The sequence below is a fragment of the Ambystoma mexicanum genome, chromosome 10, assembly GCF_040938575.1.
Source record: "Ambystoma mexicanum isolate Mex_15411 chromosome 10, UKY_AmexF1_1, whole genome shotgun sequence".
Classification (NCBI taxonomy): domain Eukaryota; kingdom Metazoa; phylum Chordata; class Amphibia; order Caudata; family Ambystomatidae; genus Ambystoma; species Ambystoma mexicanum.
In genome coordinates this window covers 34,579,453-34,602,542 of record NC_090932.1, presented here as the reverse complement: position 1 = coordinate 34,602,542, position 23,090 = coordinate 34,579,453, and the positions used below count along the sequence as shown (strand labels likewise).

General features: G+C 46.9%; 1 protein-coding gene across 4 annotated transcripts in view; it reads left to right on the top strand.

Annotated features, from left to right (window-relative positions):
- IL1RAP (interleukin 1 receptor accessory protein) overlaps nucleotides 1-23,090 on the top strand; it is a 681,332-nt gene that overhangs the window by 556,726 nt on the left and 101,516 nt on the right. The window contains exon 11 of one of the 4 annotated variants that reach the window (XM_069617445.1): nucleotides 14,477-22,498. The exons of the other annotated variants lie outside the window; for them this stretch is intronic. Within the exon in view, the coding sequence (XP_069473546.1) occupies nucleotides 14,477-14,895 (419 nt within the window). The 3' untranslated portion in view covers nucleotides 14,896-22,498. Of the gene's footprint in view, nucleotides 1-14,476; nucleotides 22,499-23,090 lie in introns of those variants that run through there. 4 annotated transcript variants of the gene reach the window in all.

Genomic DNA, 23,090 nt, shown 5'->3' with positions numbered 1-23,090 from the left:
ATTTTAAAACATTTTTTATTAACCATTTGTTAGGCGCTTTATACAACTGAATAGTGTTTCAAAGTGCCACAAGGCCAAATGGGAAGGGTACAAGGGAAATATAACAATGGCAAAAACAGTGAAATAGTCATTGCCCTGCTAAGCCTTGTGGCAATCGGCTGTGCAAGTTTAATTTGTATTTGTATTTGTATTTATATTTATTTTATTTATAAAGCGCAGCCAGGCCCAGGGGCATACGGGCGCATAAGTTAGATCTGGTTACAGTTGCAATTGAAGGCAGTCAATAAGGGTTACGTTACATTGTAGTTACAGGTGGGTACAAACTTAGTCATGCAAATGCATATATACATAGTCTAGTATAAGTACATTAATTACAAAAGTGTGCCAGTGACAGTCGATCATGCTGGGATCAGGCGGTTAGGGTGTCTAAGAGTCCATGTTGTGAAGCCAACACTTCGTGTTATGTTTAAATAGGTTAAATGAAGGTTCTGCACGCAAAGGTGCAGGTATTGTGTTCCATAATTTAGAGGCTTGTACAGGGAAGCTAGCACCACCCGAGTTATGAAGTTTAAATCTCGGTATGGACATAGTGTTAGCTTGTGCTGCTCTAAGTGGTCTTGAAGAGGTGTGAGGTGTAAGTTGGTTGGTGAGGTAGGCTGGTGCAAGGTTGGCCCTGGCTTTATGTGTAAGGGCCAGAGTTTTAAGGGATATTCTGTGCTTGACTGGAAGCCAACATAGTTTGCGTCCGGTCTCCGGGATGTGCATCTTTTTGGGGATGTTGAGGGCAGCTCTGATGGCATTATTTTGAATTACTTGCAGTTTATTGATATTTTTGTGGCTGGTGCCTAAGTAAAGGGCATTACAATAGTCTATCTTGGATAGGACTAATGCTCTAGCAAGAGTAATGCAATTGGGTGAGGAGATGAACGGCCTACATGCAGTGATTAGCTTGCAGGTGTAAGCGGCTGATGATGCTACTGCATTAGTTTGTTTGGAGAAGGATAAGGTGGCATCGATGTAAACCCCAAGGGTTTTGGTGTTATTTGACACGGGGATGAGATTGCCATCTATGGTGAAGGATTTAAATGCGGGATTGAGATTTTTGAGTTTGGCGTGAGTGCCAAGGATGATCAACTCAGTTTTTTCGTCATTGAGACAAAGTCCATGATGTGCCATCCATGCTTGAGTTATTGAGTAGATTTCATTAAGGGTTTTGCTGTCTGTTTCATAGTTCCCCGAGATAGGAATGAGTATCTGGGTGTCGTCCGCGTAATTGGTATATGTGACACCCAGATAGTCAAGGATATCAAAGAGGGGTTTTGTGAATATATTATAGAGTGTCGGGGACACGCAGGAGCCTTGTGGGACTCCACAGGGTACTGGTGAAGATTCAGCAGAATCAGTGGGAGAGAAGACCCTCATGGTTCTGTTTGCCAGGAAGGAACTGATCCAGGCTGTGGCTGCGTCTGAGAAGTGTGCTGCAGTTTTCAAATGGTGACATAGTGTTTGATGGTTGACCAGGTCAAAAGCTGCTGACAGATCAAGCAATAAGAGGAGTGCAAGTTTACCATTGTCTTTCAGGATTTGGATCTGGGTAGTGAGATCTATTAAGGCAGTTTCCGTACCGTGTCTCGGTCGGAAACCTGACTGCCTAAGTCCTAGGAGATTGTTTGATTCTAAGTAGGCCTGTATTTGTAAGTAAGCTGCTCTGTCCAGTATTTTTAATAAGAAAGGTACAGTTGTTATCGGTCTATAGTTAGAAGGGTTGGCTGGATCAAGAGTAGGTTTTTTAAGGAGTGGGATGACCCACGCATCTTTTAGGTTATCAGGCACTACTCCAGTTTTGAAGGAGGCATTGATGAGGTTAGTTATAAATGGTGCCAGGTCGTGCGCAGTAGCTTTGATGATCGGGGCAGGGCAGGCATCACCTTGGCAATTTGAAGGTTTAAGTTTCCTGATGATGTTTTCTACTTCCCAGATTGAAAGGGGTGAGAAGCTGAAAGGTTTACAGGTTGACATAAAGGTAGGTGATTTGTTAGGTAATTGTTTGTAGTCCGGGTCAGCAAGTAGCAGGGATTTTTTTACGTTGATTTTAGATTGTAGGCGAGCTATTTTATCTAATAAGGCCTTCTGAATATTACTACACCATAGTGCATCTGTAACAAATTTGTCTATGGGGGCAATGGGGGATTCTAGTTCTTTCAAAATCTTAAAGAGTTCCTTTGTGTTGGATTCCGCTTGTGTAATCCTTTTGTTATATGTGTCCTTTTTAGCAATAAAGATGGCTTCTTTGTAACTAGAGGAGGCTAGGGTTAGCTCAGTCTTATTGGATGCTGTGGGATGTTTTTTCCAATGTGACTCTGCGGTTCTCTTAGCTTTGCGTAATTCTCTTAGCTGCGGCGTGAACCAAGTGTTAAGGTGACGCTGTGGTTTGGGTTTCCGCAATTGTAGGGGGGCAATGGTGTTCAGTGCTTTAAGTATAGCCTGGTTGTAGATATCCACTGCGACTGTGGGGTCAGCCTCTGGGTCGGTATTGTTCAGGATGGGGAGTAGTATGGGTAAGAGTTTGTCAGGTGTAATATCTTTCTTATTTCTCGTGCTGGTAGCTGGGGCGATGATAGGCGCCAGGTGAGGTGTATAGCTTTGATAGAGAAGGTTATTATGTGATGATCCGACCAAATGCATGGGTCATTGGATAGAAGGTCAATAGAGCAATTGAGGTGAGTGATCCAGTCCAGTGTTCTGCCTTTGATATGAGTGGGCTCGTGAATAATGTGAGTGTGACCCAAATCCGATAAGGTGTTAGCTAGGTCATGGGCGTTAGAGTTCTTAGGGTCGTTAAAACCAAGATTAAAGTCCCCAAGTAAGATCGTTTGAGAGCTGGGTTTGGTATCTGTGGTTATGAGTGATGCAATGTCCTCTATAAAGGAGGAGATGGGACCTGGTGGTCGGTAAATAAGGTTCATAGTTGCCATGTGGTTAGGTGATAGGGGTAGCTGAATAGACAAGGATTCAGCAGAGGGGATTTGAGTGTCCTGGATGACTTTGATGTCGAATGTATTTCTGAATATGATGGCGAGTCCACCTCCCTTCGTTTGAGTGGTGTTTCTGTCGCATCTAATAATAGCATAATCATTAGGTATACCAAGGGCCAGAGATGGACCGGAGGCAGCATTAAGCCAAGTTTCCGTGACTGCGAGGAGATCGAGCTTTTCGTGAGATATAAGGTCAGCGATGTCGAGAGCATGGGCAGGAAGAGACCTAGCATTCACCAGAGCTGCTTTAATAAGTTTGTCTTTCTGGGAAGATTTTTCAGGTGGTACAGGTAGGTCGTGCAAATGGGTATGGGCTAACTTGACTGAGTCAGTGGTCGAATTGGCAGGGTTGTGGTCAGTATGCAGATGTTTCCTGCTGCGGTCTCTTAATCTAAAGTTTCTGGTTAAAATGCTAGGGTGGTGGGAGCATGGAAAGGTAGGTGGGCTAGTTCTAGAATTCAATCTAGTGTTTCTAATGGCCGTAGTACAAGGTTGGTTAGGTGTTGGTCTGGTAGCAAAGTGGCGTATCCAGAGAGCTGGATCATCCAAATACGGGTTAGCAGGTGTCATGGTGATAGGCCACGAGGTGATGGTGGTGGTTAACATGAGTGTGTAGGTGTGAGTGTCTAGACTAGGAAATGGGTTAGGTAGACTAGTCCAGCGTCTAGTGTAGATATACAGTAAGTGGATGAGAGTAGATAGCCACCAATACATGATATGGGCAGTGTTGCTAGTAAGCAGGGGTTGCAAATGTGGTCTATTGGCGACCATAGGCACAACACAAATCAATCAATTGTGGTCTTGTAGGCGACCATGAGGCACAACACAAATCAATCAAATGTGGTCTTGTAGGCGACCATAAGGCACAACACTAATCAATCAGATGTGGTCTGTAGGCGACCCTAAGGCACAACACCTGATGCAGTGTGGCAGCATCTAAGTACAGAGTAGTACGTAAGCTAAAGAGGAGTTAGGCATCGCCTAGGTTCGGGTAGGACCCTTAAGCTAATAGTGCCGGAGGGCAGCAACTGAGATCCGAGTCGTGCCTAGAGCTGCAAAGCTAAAGTATATCCTAGGGTAGTAAGCCTAGAGTCTAAGGATTAAAGATATAGGGTCTAATGGCACAACTGGCTGATCCAAGTGGTGTGACAGTAGTAGCTTGTTAATTCTCAGCAACAATATAATACAGCATACTATGTAGACATCACATTGATCAAGTGTGGGTAGGTCACGCTCCTTTAGCAAATACACATCAGCAGGTAGGTTATGTCTGATTTAAGATCAGTGAGTACATTCACACAATGTCATAACACTAGAGTTGTGCACATGCATACAAGACATGTGACTATGAGGTAAAGTTTAGTATTATGAGCAAATGGAATGTTCATGAAAGTATGCGGCATAGTGTTTCTTTTTCAAGCATGTGCTTTACACGAATAGACTTGCGCTTAAAAGCGAGCGACAGTAGCGTGAGGGGTATAGCAATGCTAGATTTTGTAGGCCGTGCAGTTCCTAGCAGGCAACCTACTGGTGGTAGGGAGCGATGCGCAGAGTAGTGTTGTGTCGATCGTTGGTGCGTGTGGGGGGTGTGATAGTAGTAAATAGCATCCAGGCAGTGTGGGAGGTGGTTTGAGCAGGTCTGCCACCTGGCAAAATCAGGTCGCCTAGTCCTGGCGTTCCGGGGCGAACAGGGGTAGAACAGGGCCTTCTTCCTGGGACCGGCTTCCGCCTACCGGTGCACAGGATTGGTGTATGAGCAAGCTGGTTGCTCAGCAACTAATGGCAGCCTCGTTTTCGTGCCGTGTTGCGGCCGCCATTTTGGGATCAGGCAGGGTCTTGGGACAAAATGGAGGATCTCCTGTGCCGGAGTGTGCAAATGCACAGATAATGCTCTGGGAGGCGATGGGGCTCAGCATTCAGGTGCAGCTGGGTACAAGGAGGCTAGATAGCCAAGATTTAGCCTCACCAGATGATTAGAAGCCGTAGATGGTAGATGTGTGATGGTCAGGCATCGCAGGCCTGCTCTGCAGGAGTCGAGCACTCCAGTGAGACGTCGTCGTGAGGGGCAGGGAAGGGCTCCAGCCCTCTCACCCTTCTGTGAGTGGATGAATGAGGCTCACAGGGTAGAACAGGGCCTTTTTCCTTGGGCCTTCTTCCTGGGACCGGCTTCCGCCTACCGGTGCACAGGATTGGTGTATGAGCAAGCTGGTTGCTCAGCAACTAATGGCAGCCTCGTTTTTGTGCCGTGTTGCGGCCGCCATTTTGGGATCAGGCAGGGTCTTGGGACAAAATGGAGGATCTCCTGTGCCGGAGTGTGCAAATGCACAGATAATGCTCTGGGAGGCGATGGGGCTCAGCATTCAGGTGCAGCTGAGTACAAGGAGGCTAGATAGCCAAGATTTAGCCTCACCAGATGATTAGAAGCCGTAGATGGTAGATGTGTGATGGTCAGGCATCGCAGGCCTGCTCTGCAGGAGTCGAGCACTCCAGTGAGACGTCGTCGTGAGGGGCAGGGAAGGGCTCCAGCCCTCTCACCCTTCTGTGAGTGGATGAATGAGGCTCACAGGGTAGAACAGGGCCTTTTTCCTTGGGCCTTCTTCCTGGGACCGGCTTCCGCCTACCGGTGCACAGGATTGGTGTATGAGGAAGCTGGTTGCTCAGCAACTAATGGCAGCCTCGTTTTCGTGCCGTGTTGCGGCCGCCATTTTGGGATCAGGCAGGGTCTTGGGACAAAATGGGGGATCTCCTGTGCCGGAGTGTGCAAATGCACAGATAATGCTCTGGGAGGCGATGGGGCTCAGCATTCAGGTGCAGCTGGGTACAAGGAGGCTAGATAGCCAAGATTTAGCCTCACCAGATGATTAGAAGCCGTAGATGGTAGATGTGTGATGGTCAGGCATCGCAGGCCTGCTCTGCAGGAGTCGAGCACTCCAGTGAGACGTCGTCGTGAGGGGCAGGGAAGGGCTCCAGCCCTCTCACCCTTCTGTGAGTGGATGAGAAGTGCAGGAGATGGGGAGGGTGTGAGGAGGAGCGGAGGTCTAGGCAAGTGCTGGTGGTGGGCCTGGGAGGGAAGTGCTAAAGGGAGCCAGGGAGGAGGACCTCAGGCTAAGTGAAAGTAGATCCCATGGGTGGGGATGCAGAGCCACCAAGCAGGGCCCGCAGGACAGTGCAGTGGGGGAATGGAGGGGGGGTGCTGGTATCAGCTGGGAAGAAGTTCCTGTGAGATTGAGGATTAGGCCACCAGTCGCAGTGGGGTGATCGGTAGAGAAGGGAAAGAGGTGTAGAGAAGAGCATAAGTTTGAGCAGAACTTGAGGAGGTCTGGCTCAATTCTGAGAGGGGCAGGGAGGCCCTTCCAGAGGGAGGCACCAGCCGAGGATAGCCCTGCCCTGCACTCTCTGCTTAGAGAAGCATTGGACAGTCGGAGTTGGAGTGAGAGGATCGTAGGGCTCTAGCAGGAGAGTATTTAGGGAGGGAAAGTTGAAGATGGCGTAGTCCCAGGCCCCAGAAGGCCTTGTGGATGATGCAGGGGGTTAGAACTTTGCGATGGAATTTAAGCTTTCTTCCCTTACAGCACTTTCCCTAGGTGCTTTATATAGTATTGTGAGAGTCCAAATAAAGACGTCCACTGTCCTAACCGACCGTACCACTCTATGAACTAGCTTAGGCCCAGAACAGCTCCCTTCTACATGGGATAATCCTAGTATCAGTCTATAGGGTCTGGATTAGTACAGAATCCTTAAATAGCCAGTTGTGATTTCTAGGAACAGTCCCTAACTCTTCTCCTTCTTTGGGAACAGTTTAGCAGGTGGTAATCTATTTCAGGTCTAATGTATATACACAAATATTATGGTTTGGCAGAAAACCATTGTATATTGTTATGAAGATCTAGATCAGACATCGGCCAAACAGTCATGTCGGGTTGCAGGGGTGTTACTAGGTCTGGAAAAGATCCGGGGCTATGCTAATGTTGGGGCTGTCGGGACTCAGGGCTAGCTCGCCTTTTGGTTGTAGCTCCTGAGATTCTATCCAGGGCTACAACCAAAAGACCCAGGGCTATAGCCCCTTAAGCCCCCCCCCCCCTAAAATGCCCTTGTAGGACTGGCATATTCTATTTCAGAATTTGTTAAAAATGAAGCCAGGGAAAATAATAAATAGGGGCCTGGATCGGAGCCAGATAAACAGTGAGGATGGCGACCTCTTCCAGGGTCCAGTTCTTCTTAAAACTCAATTCTCATAATATTCATGCTAGCAGGTTTGGCTCTAATTGGAGCAAAAAAAAGGTGGTAATTAAGATCAAAATACACTAAACAGCTAGCAGGCTTCTTGGTGGGTGGGGTTCAACAGTTCTTAGTTTCAACAGTCTCAGCCCCCCTCCTGGCAATCTGTGCCAGGTTAGTGTTTCCTAGCCACTCTCAATTCAGGTTGGCTAGATGCCAGCTGCACATAAACATGTCTGTGCCAGCCTTCTTCAGGGTCTGCTTGTGGTCCTCTTCCAGCCTGTTGCCAATGACAAACCTCGGTGACCGCAGGGATGAAACAAGAGGGTGTCGAGCACTGTTCTCAAGGTTCCAAACGGACGCTGGCTGGCCAGCTGGACTTCAGGGGGATGTCATTCCATATCTAGACTTGGGTCCTTCTGGCTAACACCAAATCTCCCCTTCTGCCTGTCGTCCTTATGCCTCCAATTGGCTGAGGCCTCTTCTCGCTCTCCTTTCTTAGTGCTCCCCCCCTTCTTCCTCTTAAACAGTCTCGCCTCTGTGTTGCTTTACCATCTGCTTCTTCCTACTCCATCCTCACCTATTCAGATGTTTCCCTCTGATTCTCTCTTCACTCCCCTCTCAGTATTCTACTCCCACATCCTCGGAACATATGCACTCCTACATTCGCTCTTTCACCTTTCTCTCGTTTTGTTGTCCCCTCAGTCTGGGTCTATCACTTCCATCTGCTCTCAGCAACCCTTCCTCTGGGCATCTCACCACCTCTGCCTGGGCAGTGTGATGAATACTGAGGAGTCATCACTTATGCCCCTGCGATTACTCCTCTCATGCGCATGTCAGCCATTTCCTGATCCTGACCCTGGGGATAGTAATATGAGGGAAGATCATATAGGAGGAGATGCCTGCCGTGGGGGGATGGTAACTCCATTGGAAGAGACGCAGTAGTCTCCCCCTTTTGCTGAAAATCTTATAATACCCAAGTCTTCATGGCGTGTTGTCACCCCACACATTCTCCTTATTGTAGAACCAAAAAACCCCTTACTTTAAATCTCTCTAGACAGTTCCTTTCATACCCCAAACATACTTAACACATCTACAATATTTCTTGTTTCTGATGTTTTTCTAAGTAAGACTTCTAAACATGAATTTAGAAATTCGAGAAATTTAGAAATGGACTTCAACTCCTATAAAGACTCAAGTACTGGGACGAGGAAGGGGAGGAAGGAGTTCATGCAGATGGAAAGAAAGCCCAGACTGAATATGCAGACTAGTTTAATTGAAGCATGAGTGGGCAGGACATTTACAAAGGGCATCCAGACTGAAAAAATAGACCGAACTGGAGAGCACCGTGCCCGGGGAAGTCTCGACAATGATCCCATCCATGCAGCAGCTTACAAACGTGAGAGTCACATACCGGCTTGGCATGAAGGATGGAGAGACACAGCGGGCACCTTTTGGATGACCGCCGGAGCACCGGGAGCATCTACAGAGCCCCTGGGGATATGGTCATGCTGGAAAGCGGCATTCTCCAGTCCGGGCCAGGGGCGAGAATCTGACTGGTGAGCGCAAAGCTGAAACAACTGCTGGAAGATGGTCAGCAGAATGAAGGAGGCTGTTCCAGAGAGGAAGCTTCATCTGAGACTCGCCGTGGGTGCTGTAATTCACTGGTGAGTATACCCAGAGCCATTGGGGACACCGGGTTGTACCGACTGACATGTAAAAAGGTCAATGAATTAAGAATATTTGAATATTTGAAAACCGACAAGATCAAGTGCAGCGACAAAACTTGAACAAGTCCCTATGTGCAAGATGTCAATATGGTGAAAATTAGAACCCGTATTACCTTAAGCAAGAAAATATCAAAGAACAGTGAAATTGATAAGTCCTGGTGAAAGGAGTGCGCTGGGCAGTTGACATTTGGAGGGGAGATACCTGGCAGAGGAGTACACCAGGGGATCTGTAGGACCCTAAAGGATTCCCGGCAGGAGAGTATACCAGGCAATCCACCAAAAGCGTGTAAAGTTATGACATTGTGGCAAGATACTGGCAGGGGAGTACACAAGGGTATCTAGGAATTCCACAGAGGAAATCCTAGCCAAAAAGACCAGGCACTTTGAAGTTGAATGCAAACTTTAAAATTGTGGGGAGATACCTGGCAGGAGAGCAAACCAGGGAATCCGAAGAACCCTTGAAAGTATTCCTGGCAGGGAAGTATATCAGGAAGTACACTAACGTTATAGAAGGAAATGTACCCATGTTGCGACACACCCGGCAGAGAAGAATACCAGGGAAATTGGGAGATGCATGGAGGTCGTGTTGGGTAGACCCACCAGGCATTTGAAGTTGGGAAGTTGAACAAAAGCTTTTTGATATTGTGACGAGATACCTGTGGCACAGAAGTAGACAGTAATTCTGAAGAGCTCACAATAGGGTTCCCAATAAAGAAGTGCATAAGGTATTCCACCAAAGTACAGGAGAAGATAAAGAAAACCTTGTGTGGAATTTCTCATATGAATAAGCACTTTTATGAATCCCGTAGAATGAAACCAAGGAAGAGTTGAGTTGAATGATGTGAAATGTATTGACTGCATAAGAACTTCCTGAAACTAACAAAGAAAAAGTTGTGTGGAAGAGCCACAAAATTAAGAAAATGCTGTTAGGAAGATACTTTTTTGCCATTCTACCAAAATATCCAGGGAAAGGGAGCCACCACCTGGAGCAAAAAGGTTTCCCCTTAGAAAATACATTTATTTTGGATTTGTCTATTCACTTTGATTATGAACACTTTTTGCCAGCCATAAAGTCGGAGACATTTCCTTACACCATTAGTTGTTCATTTCTAGTATGAGGGCCAGATTAGAATGTGTTGGACTCGAGGACAGTCTATAAGTTTAATGGCTTGGCACAGACTGATCTTTAGTTTTAGTTTCCTAGGTAGGGAAACTCTCCTTTAGTATAGGGCTAGAGAGGAGTTCATCCAATCCATTTCTGTTTAATAAAGATGTCTGATAATGAGAAAATTAGAACTGTTTCCGCCTCTCATTTCTGACCCTTTACAGTGGCTACAAGCTTGTTTATTAACTGTCTAAACCCCTCAGAGTATCAACTCGTGCTCCTGCTTTCCCCCATTCCCCCACGTCTACTAGATACGTATCCTCCTGTTCTATCACCGCCTCCACCTGTCCTCTCAATTCCTCTTCTGGATGTCTTGCCACCATCTGCTCGGGTTTTTCGCAGTGCGGTCACTGGATTGGTGGGCTTGCATTTGCCTGTGGCATTCAAGCTAATCGGGTGACTGCTCCCTCCCACTACAAGGCTCTGCAAAGCGAGCCACTGTCCGTGGCCATCACCATCTGGACTCTGATTCTTTCCATCCACGCTAGAGAGTTGACGGGGTGGGCACATGCAACGTTGTTGTTTGTGAATGGCGGTGCTTGTGTACAGCTCTCACTGTGCTCTGGGCTTGCAGACCTTTAAAGAAAGAGACTGAACACGTTTTTATTTAAATAAACGATGAAAGTTAATAGAACTAGAATTCCTGTTACTCTTTTTCTAGGGACTTTCTTTTCTTAGTTGTCATCTGCGCCCGAATACGGTTTACTCTGTCTGTGCGTGAAAAATTACTCAAAATCAAGGATTAGTGCATGGCCAGCGGCCTCTTTTTCACCGGGCCGGCGGGCCTGTGGCACTGGTTCTAAAGTCTGCTCCTCAAGGATGTGTTCACCTTTCTGTGTTATTCTTAAAGAGGCTTCCCTAATTGTGGGCACAATGTTACAAGTCCCTACAACACTTTTGGGATCCTCGCCGTGCCCCCATTACATAGTGGATGGCAGTACCAGGCCCCAGTGGTGACCAATCCCGAATGCTCCGTGCAGGGCAGTGAGCTTCCTCGCACTGAGTATCCATCATACTTAGAAAGTGAAAATCTACAGAAGAGATTGGAAAGCAATGGATGTGTTTTTATTGGTTGATTTAAGAAAGAAGTGACATTCAAACATTCAATGTAAAACATTACAATGTTGACCATTCCATTGCTGAGTTTTATATTCTCGAGTGTTTATATTGCACCCATCACCATCCTAGTGGTCTTACGGTGCCTAGCCTTGTCCGATTGTTTAGCGTATTGTGACCCTACAAAGGTGTTGACATCCACTGGCCTGTGGACAGGTGAGGGTGAGGGGAGGATGGGCTACAGCGATGATTGGCTGGAACCTGATGGTTAAGGGGAATACTGCAATGAAACAGGTTCTGAGTGCAGATGGAAAGCATCAGGATGCGATGTGCTTGAAGGGATGCATGTGTAATAACAGATAGTTGTTGGTGTACACTCTGTGCAGGTCAGTTTACTGTGATGGCAGAATCCAGACCCGCTCACGGAAGGTCCTAGAAGCTGTTGGCGAGTGGTTGCATGATGGACTGGAGAGCTGCTCAAGCAGACCCCACTCTTGGGCAGGCTCTCAAACGGCTGGTTTGAAAGAAGCTAAAGACGCATCGACGCAAAGGATTGGACGTACAAAGATGTATGCATGGTGAAAACATGGAGGAGGAGGGGGGGGCACGACATAATAAGGTTTACTAGGTAGTGCATTTGACATGAATGGGATACTGGGGGCATCATTGTATGAGACTGATAGATGGTGATGTAGGAAGTCAGTTTGGCTCTTGAGCCACTAGACCTCAGAAAGCTAGTTGTGGCGCCCCATGCGTGATGCCGCTGTTGCGCAGTATAGCCCACATGCATAATGGGATGATTAACCGTAAAGCCCACCTCCTTCCAGTGACTGAAGGTGTACTGTAATGAGCAGGGTGGGGGGCCCGCTGGTCTCGGGCCAGACTATCCATGATTCTAACTAAGTGCTGGATTGGGAGTCGGCCACGCGTGTTCCTGGCTATGTGGATGGATGTATAGGGGCCCCAATAAAGAATGACAGCCCGGCGCAGCAAATAGATCTGCCTGCCCAAGGCTTGCATCTGAGAAGGGCAAAGAATCCGCAAAAGAACCGCTCACCGCTCATCCACCAACACGCAAGCGTTCATGGGCCAGCGATCATGGCCTCCATGTGGCAGCAGCTGGGTCTCCAAATGTCCCTGAATCTTCCCGAGGGAGGGAGACCAGCTCTGCAGGGCCTGGAAGTCCTGGGCCCCCCCGATATGTTCATCGTAGTCTCCTGCAGGGTTCCCATGTCTGACAGTAGTGGGATTTTGCAGTCTGCTGCGAATTGGCGTCGACTTCCGTTGTCCTATCTCCAGCTTGATATCATCCTTTTCCGGCTCACAAACTGTCACCCCTGGAACTGGAACGCCACCAAGGACTGGAGTTGTTGCTGGTACCTGTGATTTATTAGGAAGCTTCTGGTGATGAGTCAGTGCGCTTCTAGCCCCAGAAGTATTTTGGAGTACTGTATCTAAACTTGGTTATTTTGTTCTCTGATATTTCTAAGAATGCATTGAAGACCCTAGAACTCTTGTGTGAGAAGTCTCACTTTTCGTGGCCCTCTGGGTATTGTTGAACCTATTCCCACCCTCCAGGTAATCTAGTCAGTATATAGTACAGTACACCAGAGGTTGCGAGTAATTGTGACTGCTCCTAGCTTGGCTTTGTGGATTCTGAACTTAAGTAAGCTGTGTGCTGGCCATCTCTACGGAGCCCTTTACTGCCCCACTGCGCATAGCATTATTATACCCGGAGTTTGCTACCAGGTACAGGTCTGGTGTTCCCTATAGAAGTGGGAAGTGTCTGACTTATGACTCTTGACTGTTTTTCGCCTACACTTTGTTCACTTTATGTTGTGTCCTAACTTGACGGAATCCACAGTCTCCTTGTTAATCTTTTTATTAAAAGAATGCAGGATACTCTGATATCTATTGGTGGCACGGAAGAGGAACTAGTCCACCGACCTAGTTGTGTGAAGGCCACTTTGTACAAACGAGACTGGGTGGAAACTGTTGATGCTATCCCTTTGTATGCAAATTATGCCGAATATGCTATAATTGCACACAAAATTGAATGTATTCCCAAGTACCTGCAGGGGTTGCCGTGTGATGTTCACGAGCTCTACTTACGTTGGAAAGGGCATCAGTCTTTGTTTAATAAGATTCACTGTAGATTTTGTGATAGTACGAACGACCAGGAAACCATCAAACACTGGGTTCTGTCTGTGTTTCTGGGAAGATAGAGAAAGATGCTTAAAACAGAATGTGCCAAGGGGGGGGGGGTATGATTTTTCTATTGATCTTTTTTTGGTCTTGGTTAATATTGTATCACTTATTTTATCTCCATCAATTTTTACTGTTTCTGTTCTTATACAGTGAGAAATGTTTCTGTTTTTAATCTGTCTATTTTTTTTTTAAATGCATTTTTCGATATGTGATGCTTTTGTGTAAGGTTGCTTTGGCAATCTATATCACAATAAAACATTTTAATAGATTTAAAAACCTCAGCAGGGGTCATTCTCTCTTGGAATATGACCCTTGCCCAACTTATGCTCGAAGGCAATGTTCCCTTTCTCTGCCTATAAGGCTAGATCACAACTCCATAAACCTTCATTGCTCTGTTAAGTGTCATAAACCTCAGGAGGGGGGTCATTCTCTCTTGGGATCCTCCCCCCAACCTTTCCCTCAAATTATGGTCCGAGACGATGATCCCTTGCTCAACCTTGAAACCTGTATTTTAATCCTATTTATTTATTGATCTTGAAACAAAACCATGTTGTGGAATTGTCCACAACCCTGGTATACTACACCTCATTTTGGAGAGCAAGCCCCTGGAACTTGCCACCTTCAGAACATGGGTCATCCTTGCTAGAGGCTGAGGTTTCATCTTGGGTGGCACGTTGCTGGCTATTGTAAAGCAAGCGTTTACTCTTTTCGGCACTACAGGAATAGACCGAATGAGTTCACCCTCGTTGGCCTTCAGCCGCTATTTGTGCCTGCTTTTCAGAGGTCTCAATTAATTGTTGCAGTGTTGGTGATTTGGGATGTGTTCAGCAGTGTGTGACTGGCTGTGATGCCACATTTTGAATTTTGAATCCTAGCCGTTTCCGTAATACCGTCTTACTCCTTAACCTCTATTGTTGATATGTGTTAACATTGATGAGTCCTTGAGCTTGTAGCCTCCGAGTGGCGTCCCTCGGCGGAGGGCTCCTGAAATGTTTGCCTTTAATGCGTTTGGCTCCAACAGCTCAAGTGTTTGCAACTAATTTCTTGGTATCTTCTTTCCCCAGTTGTCACAGATGAGACTTTGAGCTTCATCAAGAACAGTCGTCGCCTGCTTGTTGTCCTGAGCCCCAATTATGTCCACCAGGGCACACAAGCCCTCCTGGAGCTGAAAGCCGGCTTGGACAATATGGCCTCCCAGGGCAGCATCCGGGTGATTTTAGTGCAGTATAAAGCTATTAAAAGCAGGCAAATGGTCAAGGAGCTCAAGCGAGCCCAGAAGGTGCTAACGGTGATCAAATGGAAAGGCGAGAAATCCAAGTACCCCGCGGGCAGGTTCTGGAAACAGCTGCATGTGGCACTGCCAGCCAAGAAGACCCTGAGCCGGGCCTCCTTCCATAAAAGCAAGGCTTACTCCGAACATTACCCCATGCAACTAGAACCACACTATAGTTCACAAAAGGACAGCGGAAAGGACTTGCCATAGAGAGGGGGAGGAAGGGCTTTTACAATTGGCAATCCTTTAGATTTTTATAGACTTTGGGGTAGCGGTGCTTAGCATGGAGGCATTCATGCTATAGATTCTGGAACTGAGAGCGGGTTCCCTTGAGATTGCGGAATTGTCATCTTCTCATCACTCTGCATTAGATGAATGGGAAATGTATACAACATTTGCATATGATTATGATTAGAGGAAACAACCTTTCACATTCATATGTTAGAGAGGGCTATTAACACCTCAATCCTAGTGTTCCTCCACAGAGACCCTCTTACCATCCCTCCACCTCTAAACCCACTCCTTGCCAAGCACATTGATTTTGGAGCCGTACCAGTAACCGGATGACCTCTGCAGGTGCAGATGAGAATAGTCGGTCTACCACATGGTTCTCAAGCCCAACCTGTTTCAATGTTTAGGCGGCAGGAGGAAAGAATTGCCTTCACTCTCCACTGGGGATGGAAGCCATACTTGTTAACTCGAAGAGACCTTCCTCTGTTTGGGAGTGGTCCATAAAACGCTAGATGAGGTTGGTATGACTTTGGTGCAAGGATTGTGAGGGGGCAATTACCAGGATACAGACGCTGAGGGTGGAGGGCTTCAAGGCAGGGCATGTGTACAGAGCAGGTTGGCAAGGAGGAGGTTGCCAGGGTCAATGTAGTGCCAAGCTATCGTTGCGTTTGACAGTGTTTGGTCTGTTGCTGAGTCAGTGATTGATTAGAAGTGTTATTGACCCAGTCATGCCACTGGGTAATTTATGGAAATGTCTTGAGTGGGTACGTAAGTTATCCTAATCACAGATCCCCATATCGATCGTCAACACTGGTCTTTGGTTTTAATAGTAGGCTACACAGCCATTTAATATTGGAGGTTAGGGGCCAGAAGTGGCAAGGCTGGAAAGATGTGGTGGTGAGGGTGGGGGGGAGTGGAGGAAAACACTGGGAGGGAAGGTTGGATGTTTAAAAACAAATCGTGGTAGGAGCCGAGACTTTACAAAGCTTGAGATGTTTGAGAATACGTGGAGTAACTGGACATGGCAGACTGTGCCAGATTTGACTTTCTTTAGGTCCTTTGCACTTTCTGATCATCAAACGAGACTTTTCAAAGTAATAATCATGTTTGTAATGCCACAGGAAGGGTCTCCAGCTGTCAGTGGCATACATTTAACAGGGGAGCTGGTTACTCGAAGAATCCAATATCATTGTCTTTATGAAATGAGATTTAATTTCGGGTTGTAATATAGTGCTTCTGTTTTTCCTCTTCATGCTTGATGCTTTGGTACCTATTGGCTTATGGTCCACGCCCAGAGCGCTCCGAACAAATGAGCTTCTCCAGAGTGTGTTTGCTAGAATAGAGAAATGAAGCGTCATGGAGAGCGATGTGGAGTATTCAGTGAGCTAGGCCACGCGTAGATAGCAAAGGACAGAACGAAGGGTAATGCTGCCTTGGTCCTCAAAGAAGGACTACATGCAGTTGGAAGGAGGAGATGGAGCGGAGAACGTGGGAATAGGGTCCTTTTCATAAACTCTGAAATGGGGCCAGCGGAAAATTGATATGTATGGACTGTTCTCTTCATGACGATCAAGAGCCAGCTGTGGTCATTTCTTAACATTTCATTGCAAGGAGATAGCTTATTTAAATCTGCCTGGGGGTCGCAAGCTAAAGCTCCCCTTGTTTAGCCACAGCTCATCACTTTCTTCTTGCTGGGATGGCTCCTCAAGGGCTAGAGCCGCGATTTCCATGTGCAGAGATGATGTTCGCCGTTAGTCACCCTTATCAGATGCGCACCACTGCTGAAGCTCCTCCCATTCCCCAGTTTCCCGAACATATTGACGGAGGAACCTGCACTGCTTATGCTCAGTCCCCGTGAAGCAAGTCAGATACACTCTCCCCCAACACCCCAATTCTGCTCATCCTGGCTATTCGCAATTCCCTCTGCAGTCTGAAATTTTCGCATCCCATTTCACCTTCGTGATGGCACTGGAAGCATGGCTTTGAAGTTGCACTTCTCAGTTGCTGTTAGTATCTTGGGCTGCAAGGTCCAGCATGCAATGTTTTTACATTCCAGCACTCTTAATGGCTCCTGTGAGGTCACTTTCAGGGTCCAGGATTCAATGTTTCTGCATGCAGTCACTTTCTAAATGGCTCTGGGAAGATTGCCTTCAAGTTCCAGCATGCAGCATTTCTCTTGCATTTCCTTGAGGAACATGCTCTCTTCCTGTTCCGGCCTATATCCTCACTGTGGTCTGCCAGGGCGTTGCTTTTGCATCTCCTATTCCATCCTGTAGTCTTCTCCTCGGTTTCTGCCTTTCCCTATTGGTGGACGTGCTCAAACCTCCTTGCCCTCCTGGCTCTGCTCACGGTGTCCTAGTCCCCCGCTCTAGTCTTTCGTGCACAATTACTGGCCGTGGAAGGGTATTGTGGATCGGCCTGGTCTTGGCAGGAGTGGTCCTGCACTAGCCAATCCGCCCCCCCACCCCCCAACCATTCCTCTGCAGTCTTTCTTTCCCGGTATCCCATGGTTGTCCTTCTCTTGTCTGACACTTGCTGACTCTCCTCTGTAGCATTAATGGACCCTGCAGCTCCCCTGATAGGCTGGCACTGGCTCCATCACGCCTCCTTTCTGACAGCTTCCAGTTTCCTTTTTAGTGCTGCAGGACATGCCACATGTTTGTCGTGCAAGATATGAGCAGGGCATGTTTTGTGTGATTACAGAAGAGAAAAACACATGTGCTGACTGTGCTAGTTACAGTTCTAAGAATGGGGGAGGGGTCGGGTGAATCCTGCTCAGCACAGAAAGCAGGTCACTGCTTAGTACAGACAATTTGCATGGTGTTGTGTGGGTATCCGGTCATATCACCATACATATTGTTGCCAGGGAAAAGCTGTGGCGGTGACATTATATATGGTGACCATATGTATGGGGTCAAGGGGAGAGGAGGTTGCGGGGGTGTCCTGCATGTGCAATGTGATGATGCCCCTGCAGAAAACTGAATTTGTTTTGCCAGGCAACATTTTTGCAGGGACATTCCTAAAATTAAATTCCTTGTTAGTAGATTTTTTGTCCACTGCCACAGCTTTCGCTGCTACTCCTAAGCTGATCAGACCCCGATTATTGTTTGGCTCGATCTTTCACATTCTGAGGGGTTCCGCTTTCAGCGGTGCTTGGGGACCGTGGGCCCTTGGACGGGTGACAACTGGCTTAAACTTAATGGAGACAAGACGAAGGTCCTCTGCGTTTGTGGATGGCCCTCGTTTTGGGGCCTTCTCCTGTTCCAGTTGCAATAGTCAACAATCTGGCGATCAAGATTTCAACGTCCCTCTCCATGGAACCTCAGATGACCAACTTCGTTTGCAATGGTCCCGACCAACTTGGTGTTCTTTACAGAGTGTGTCACCACCTCCCGGCACAGTTATGGGCTTTGGCGGTTGCCTCTTGTGTCCTAAGCCGTATTGACTACTGTAACACTCTTTTCTTGGCTCAACCTCTTTTTCTTATACGCTGGTTACACCTCCTTCAAAATTCTGCAGCATGTGTTGCTGCAGAGTCTCCTTTTGGCTCCCCCATCTCTGGTGATTCGGTCTCTGCTGGCTCCCAATTGCTAAGAGGGTCGAGTCCTTGTGCATTGTTTGCCGGGCCTACTAAGAGCAGGGGCTTGAATAGGTGAGAAATGTGTTCCTTGCGTCCCGGGATACCCTCTCCACTCTCAGGATGCTCGGTGGATTGCTATCCCCTGTTTTTGGTTGTCCAGGATTGGTGGACGAGCATTCTCAATCGCTGCAGCCAATCTGAGGAATAACCTGCCGCTTTCTTAGGGGCAATGAAAATCATTATCCGTTTCAGCGTCAATTGAAAACATTCCTGTTTTAACTTTGGACATTGGCTTCTCAGTACTTCCTGTTCTGGTTTTTAATGCCAAGATGCCTTCAGGAGAATATGCGTGGTATAAATAATTGTAACATATCAGGCAGATATTAAATCACAAAATTTAACCATAAAAGAAGGGTACCTAGTGACGAGAAAGAACACCCCTAGCTGCTTCCATCACATCCTGTCATGGTAACACATTTTCTGCTTACTGATTCGTCTCAGGAGGATCGCCAGGGGTAACATGCTCGTCTTGGAAGCAAAGCGTAACAGAGCACCACAGGTTCGATTTCCCCGGGTCCGCGCTTAGAAACCTCTGGGTATTAAGTGCGTTATGAATAAGCTATCGTATTATATGTAATCTTCCATCTTTCTTTTTTGGCGTCCAGCAGACAAAGGTTTGAATACCGCTGGCAGGGACACAGTCCACCACTCCATGGCCAAGCCTAGGGATCTGATACTATTATAGTAGTGAATTGATGTAGTAGAAAAGCATATTAATGTAGCAAAAGGCAAATTGCCTAATTCCTAACTAATGTTAGGCATTGATGCATGCAGTGCCCTGGGTGCAAAACATGTCTTCCAACATATTGTGAACATTACTAGTGCACATGGAACCAATAAACAAATGCCAAATGAGTTTAGATTCAGACAGACAGGACTGCTATAGTAAGAGAGGCCCTTCCCTGGACCGTCTGAGCCATCGTGCTGCAGAGCCCAGTGCCAGTAACACCCTAGTGACTTGGATGGTGAGGGAGAGGCTGAGAAAATCTCAGCCTCGCAAGTGGTTTATTCCCACCCTTGTGGCTCAGAGAGGCCGCGTACTTGATGAGTATCGAACAAATATTGGACACAAAACATGTTACAAGCATTGGATAAATATCGAATGCACGATCTGCTAATCTGAGCACACACAAAAATCAGCAATTGAAGTAAGTGATGAAATGAACTGCATTCAAAATCTCTATGAACTCAATTTCTAGACAAGGAGTTCACTTTTAGAAACAGGTTAGAGCTCCAGCATTTAAGCTGGTGCACCTTGCAAATCATGTTTTGTTTGTTGAGGGTATTTCGCCAGCTACTCCTGCCCTCAAGTTCTCATCTCTCTGGTGGAGACTTAACTTGGAAGTTGGTGGCTCTCCTGATTGGGGTGGGGGGAGCTTGCACCACCATTCATGGTAGAAGCGTTGGGTGAACACCCCTGTGCACAGCAACACCTTTTAGCCTGCCCCTGCCCCTTTGTGAGTGGGGTCCTGCTCAGGTAATTTGCTGCGGACTCCTGCTTCCAACCCTCATATACTGTGTATGTGAGGGGAGGGGGGGCAGAGGAGAATAGTAGGGCATGGACTGGCCCCCTACTATCAACTTGATAGGGATGTATTATCCCCATCGGAACCGAACAAATGAGTGCATTTGTAATCTACTCACCTCTCTATACAAATCATGTAGCGCTGCTTCATGACCGATTTCTCTCACTTCTAATCAATGTGATAATGTTCTTACCAGAGTTCATGGTTCTCCACCTATTGACATGAAATGCACAAAGGGGCCAAGGCTGCCCTGCCAGGATTTGAGTTTGTGACTGCAGGTTGCACAGATCTGAGAGCCTAGCCGTAACTTGCTGAGCTATTTCATTCTATTCTCTATACCTCCCAATCCGTTGAGTTCTGAGGAGCGAGGGCGTGTTGCCAACCATAAGAAGCTTCAGGCTGATGACATTGAAGGCTGTATCTGAGCTTAGGAAACGAGGGGGAGCGCTAGAAGCTGAATCCACTACACCATTACTTGTGAATAATTCTAGAGTAGTCAATCACACAATGAGATATCCCTGCAGCAAGAAAACGGGTAGGGGAGGTGGGGCCTGCACCTCTTTGAAGTTGATCCAAAAGCTGTGCCCGGATATCCTGCACTGGCCCCACCAGTAAATAATCAATACACTTTCTAATATGAACATGTAATGTTTCTGAGCTTGACCAGATGGTAAGAAGTATGTAGTGGGAGGGGCAAAGGAGGGTGCTGGTATGCAAGATGAAAGATTTTCAGAGGTTGGGGTTTGAGTTGAGACTTTTACGAAATGGGTGGTGGGTTGGCTGGGCTTTCTTCTCCTAAGTGGATGCCATTTCAAAGGTTGGGACGGACTATAGCAAGTGACTGGATGGAGCGGAGTAATGAATATTAGACTGTAGAGAATGTAGTACTTGATTGTATGTGTGGAAGGTCTTTCAGCATATTTTATGAGCAGCCTTCCTCTGACCGCCACAGAAACCTGCCCTTGTGTGTCTTCCTGCACATGCCACCAGGAGTGCACTTGGCACGGGCAGTAGTGGGTAGAGCTATGTTGTTGGGGGAGTTTTTTTTGAGAACTTCTCTGAGCTGCACTTGTGCAGACTCCACAGAATCTCAACCCCCCACCCCTCGCCCCCACACATTGTCATTCTAAAGTTGAACTGTCGATACTATTTAGGAAAGGGGCTCAAATGCCAGGTCTTCAAGGTCAAATCCACTCCTTGTTTTCAGGATAGCCACACAAAATGGCTTTAAATTCAGTAACCGTAAAAGGGACCTGGCTAGCAGCTGTACAGAAAGCCCAGCCTGATTCTGGATCTTTGCTCTGACCATTGACCAATCATTCTCATCCGTGCTTTCTCCACATAGGCCATGATATTGACTGGCTGCATCAAGCCTGGAGCATTGCACCTTCAGCTCCTCCTGACCCGTATTCAGTTCCCGGAGACCCAGTCCCCGAAAAATATAAACCAAGCGTCTGTGTGGGACGGCAAGACACTGGAGGTCCATTCCCGTCCCTCATTGGATGTTCTATTCCATGCAGACCTGAAGCTCCCGGGTATCTCCCACTTTACCCACAACTCAAGTATCACCCCTTCATGGTCAGCCCATGTCCCAGTAGCCCTTGGAAGTATCCTTGTGGAGGAGGCTAGGTCCCCTTTATGGATGAATTGAAACCTGTGTGTCCAGCCCTCCAGCTTTCTAATGAATAGACTTTCTTCTTAAAGGAGCACTTCTTACTCGTTAGATCTCAGTAGTATAGAAGGACTGCATCTGCATTACCTCCATCTTTGTTCAGTGTCTTATGTTTCATTTTTTTGAACAGTTGTCTGCCTAATGTTCAGAGCAGTGACCTTCACGCCATTAAATCTATGGACACAAAGTATTACTCTTTAAGAAGCATGTGTCTAGTAAGTACCCACCCTGATGGAGTAGAGTATTATCTCCCTACACCAGGGGTCTACATACTAAATGTTTTGCACTATGGCTCCCATGATTCCCCTCCATTGACCATGTTGGCTGGGACTGATGGGAGGTGTAGTCCAAAACCTGTGGAGAGCGAAAGGTTGCAGACCCTAGGAGTCTTAGTCTGAGACTTGTATTTGTTTATACTAATTGTCATTATTCACCACCTGTCCTGTAGAAGCCTGTCCACCATTGTATTGACCTGTCATCGTCCACCATGGCATTTTATTGTTTCAACGTATGCCCTTTATGTGGGACTGCCTGAGAATCTTCACAATGGCCGCTCATGACCCCGTGTTTCTAGGTCCGTCTCAGAGTCTTGATGCTGGAGAAGGATATGCAAAAACTGCTCCAATGTACGTCTCTACCTCATTTCACATCGAAACCTATTTTGTATGCACAGTTTTGATATATTTTTCTACCATTTCATGTTTTTGTTTCACATTCCTGTAAATAAAGCCATTTTATTTTGTATCCATGTTTTGCATTCTTCACTTTTGTGTTTGTTTTGCTCATTTCATAAGTTTTAAATTCGGGGGGGGGGGTTGCTGTACGATTGAAAGAGTTAACTGGGATATAAAGTTGTGAAGGTACCCACTCATGCCTGCAGAGATGTTGACTATTTAAGAAATGTCCGGAGATTCTAGTACAGTGAATATGTAGCTCTACCCATCATGCACTGCATAGGGAGAGGATGCTCCCAGAAGCCATTTCTTCTTGGCGAAGAGGCAGGCTCAGCAAACACACGCATCACATTTGCCTTTAGTGGATGTGGCTTGGTTGAGAGGGAAGCGGGGCTCTAGTGGAAGTCTTCACCGCCCTAATGTTCTGGTGGCAAGTCTAAAGAGCATAAACCATCCCCTGGTTTATCTATGTGGAAAGAACGAGGACACCAGTATGAGGGAGCAGTCCTATTTTAGCACCATATATGCAAACACTGCATTGTACTCTTGTGCACCAATAGCAGGAGTGGCTGAGTGGCAACATCCCCCTTCTCCAGTGCCCTCAAAATGCCTATTATCGAGAGGCAGCAGCACAGACATAAGCAGAAGTACAGCCCTCCACA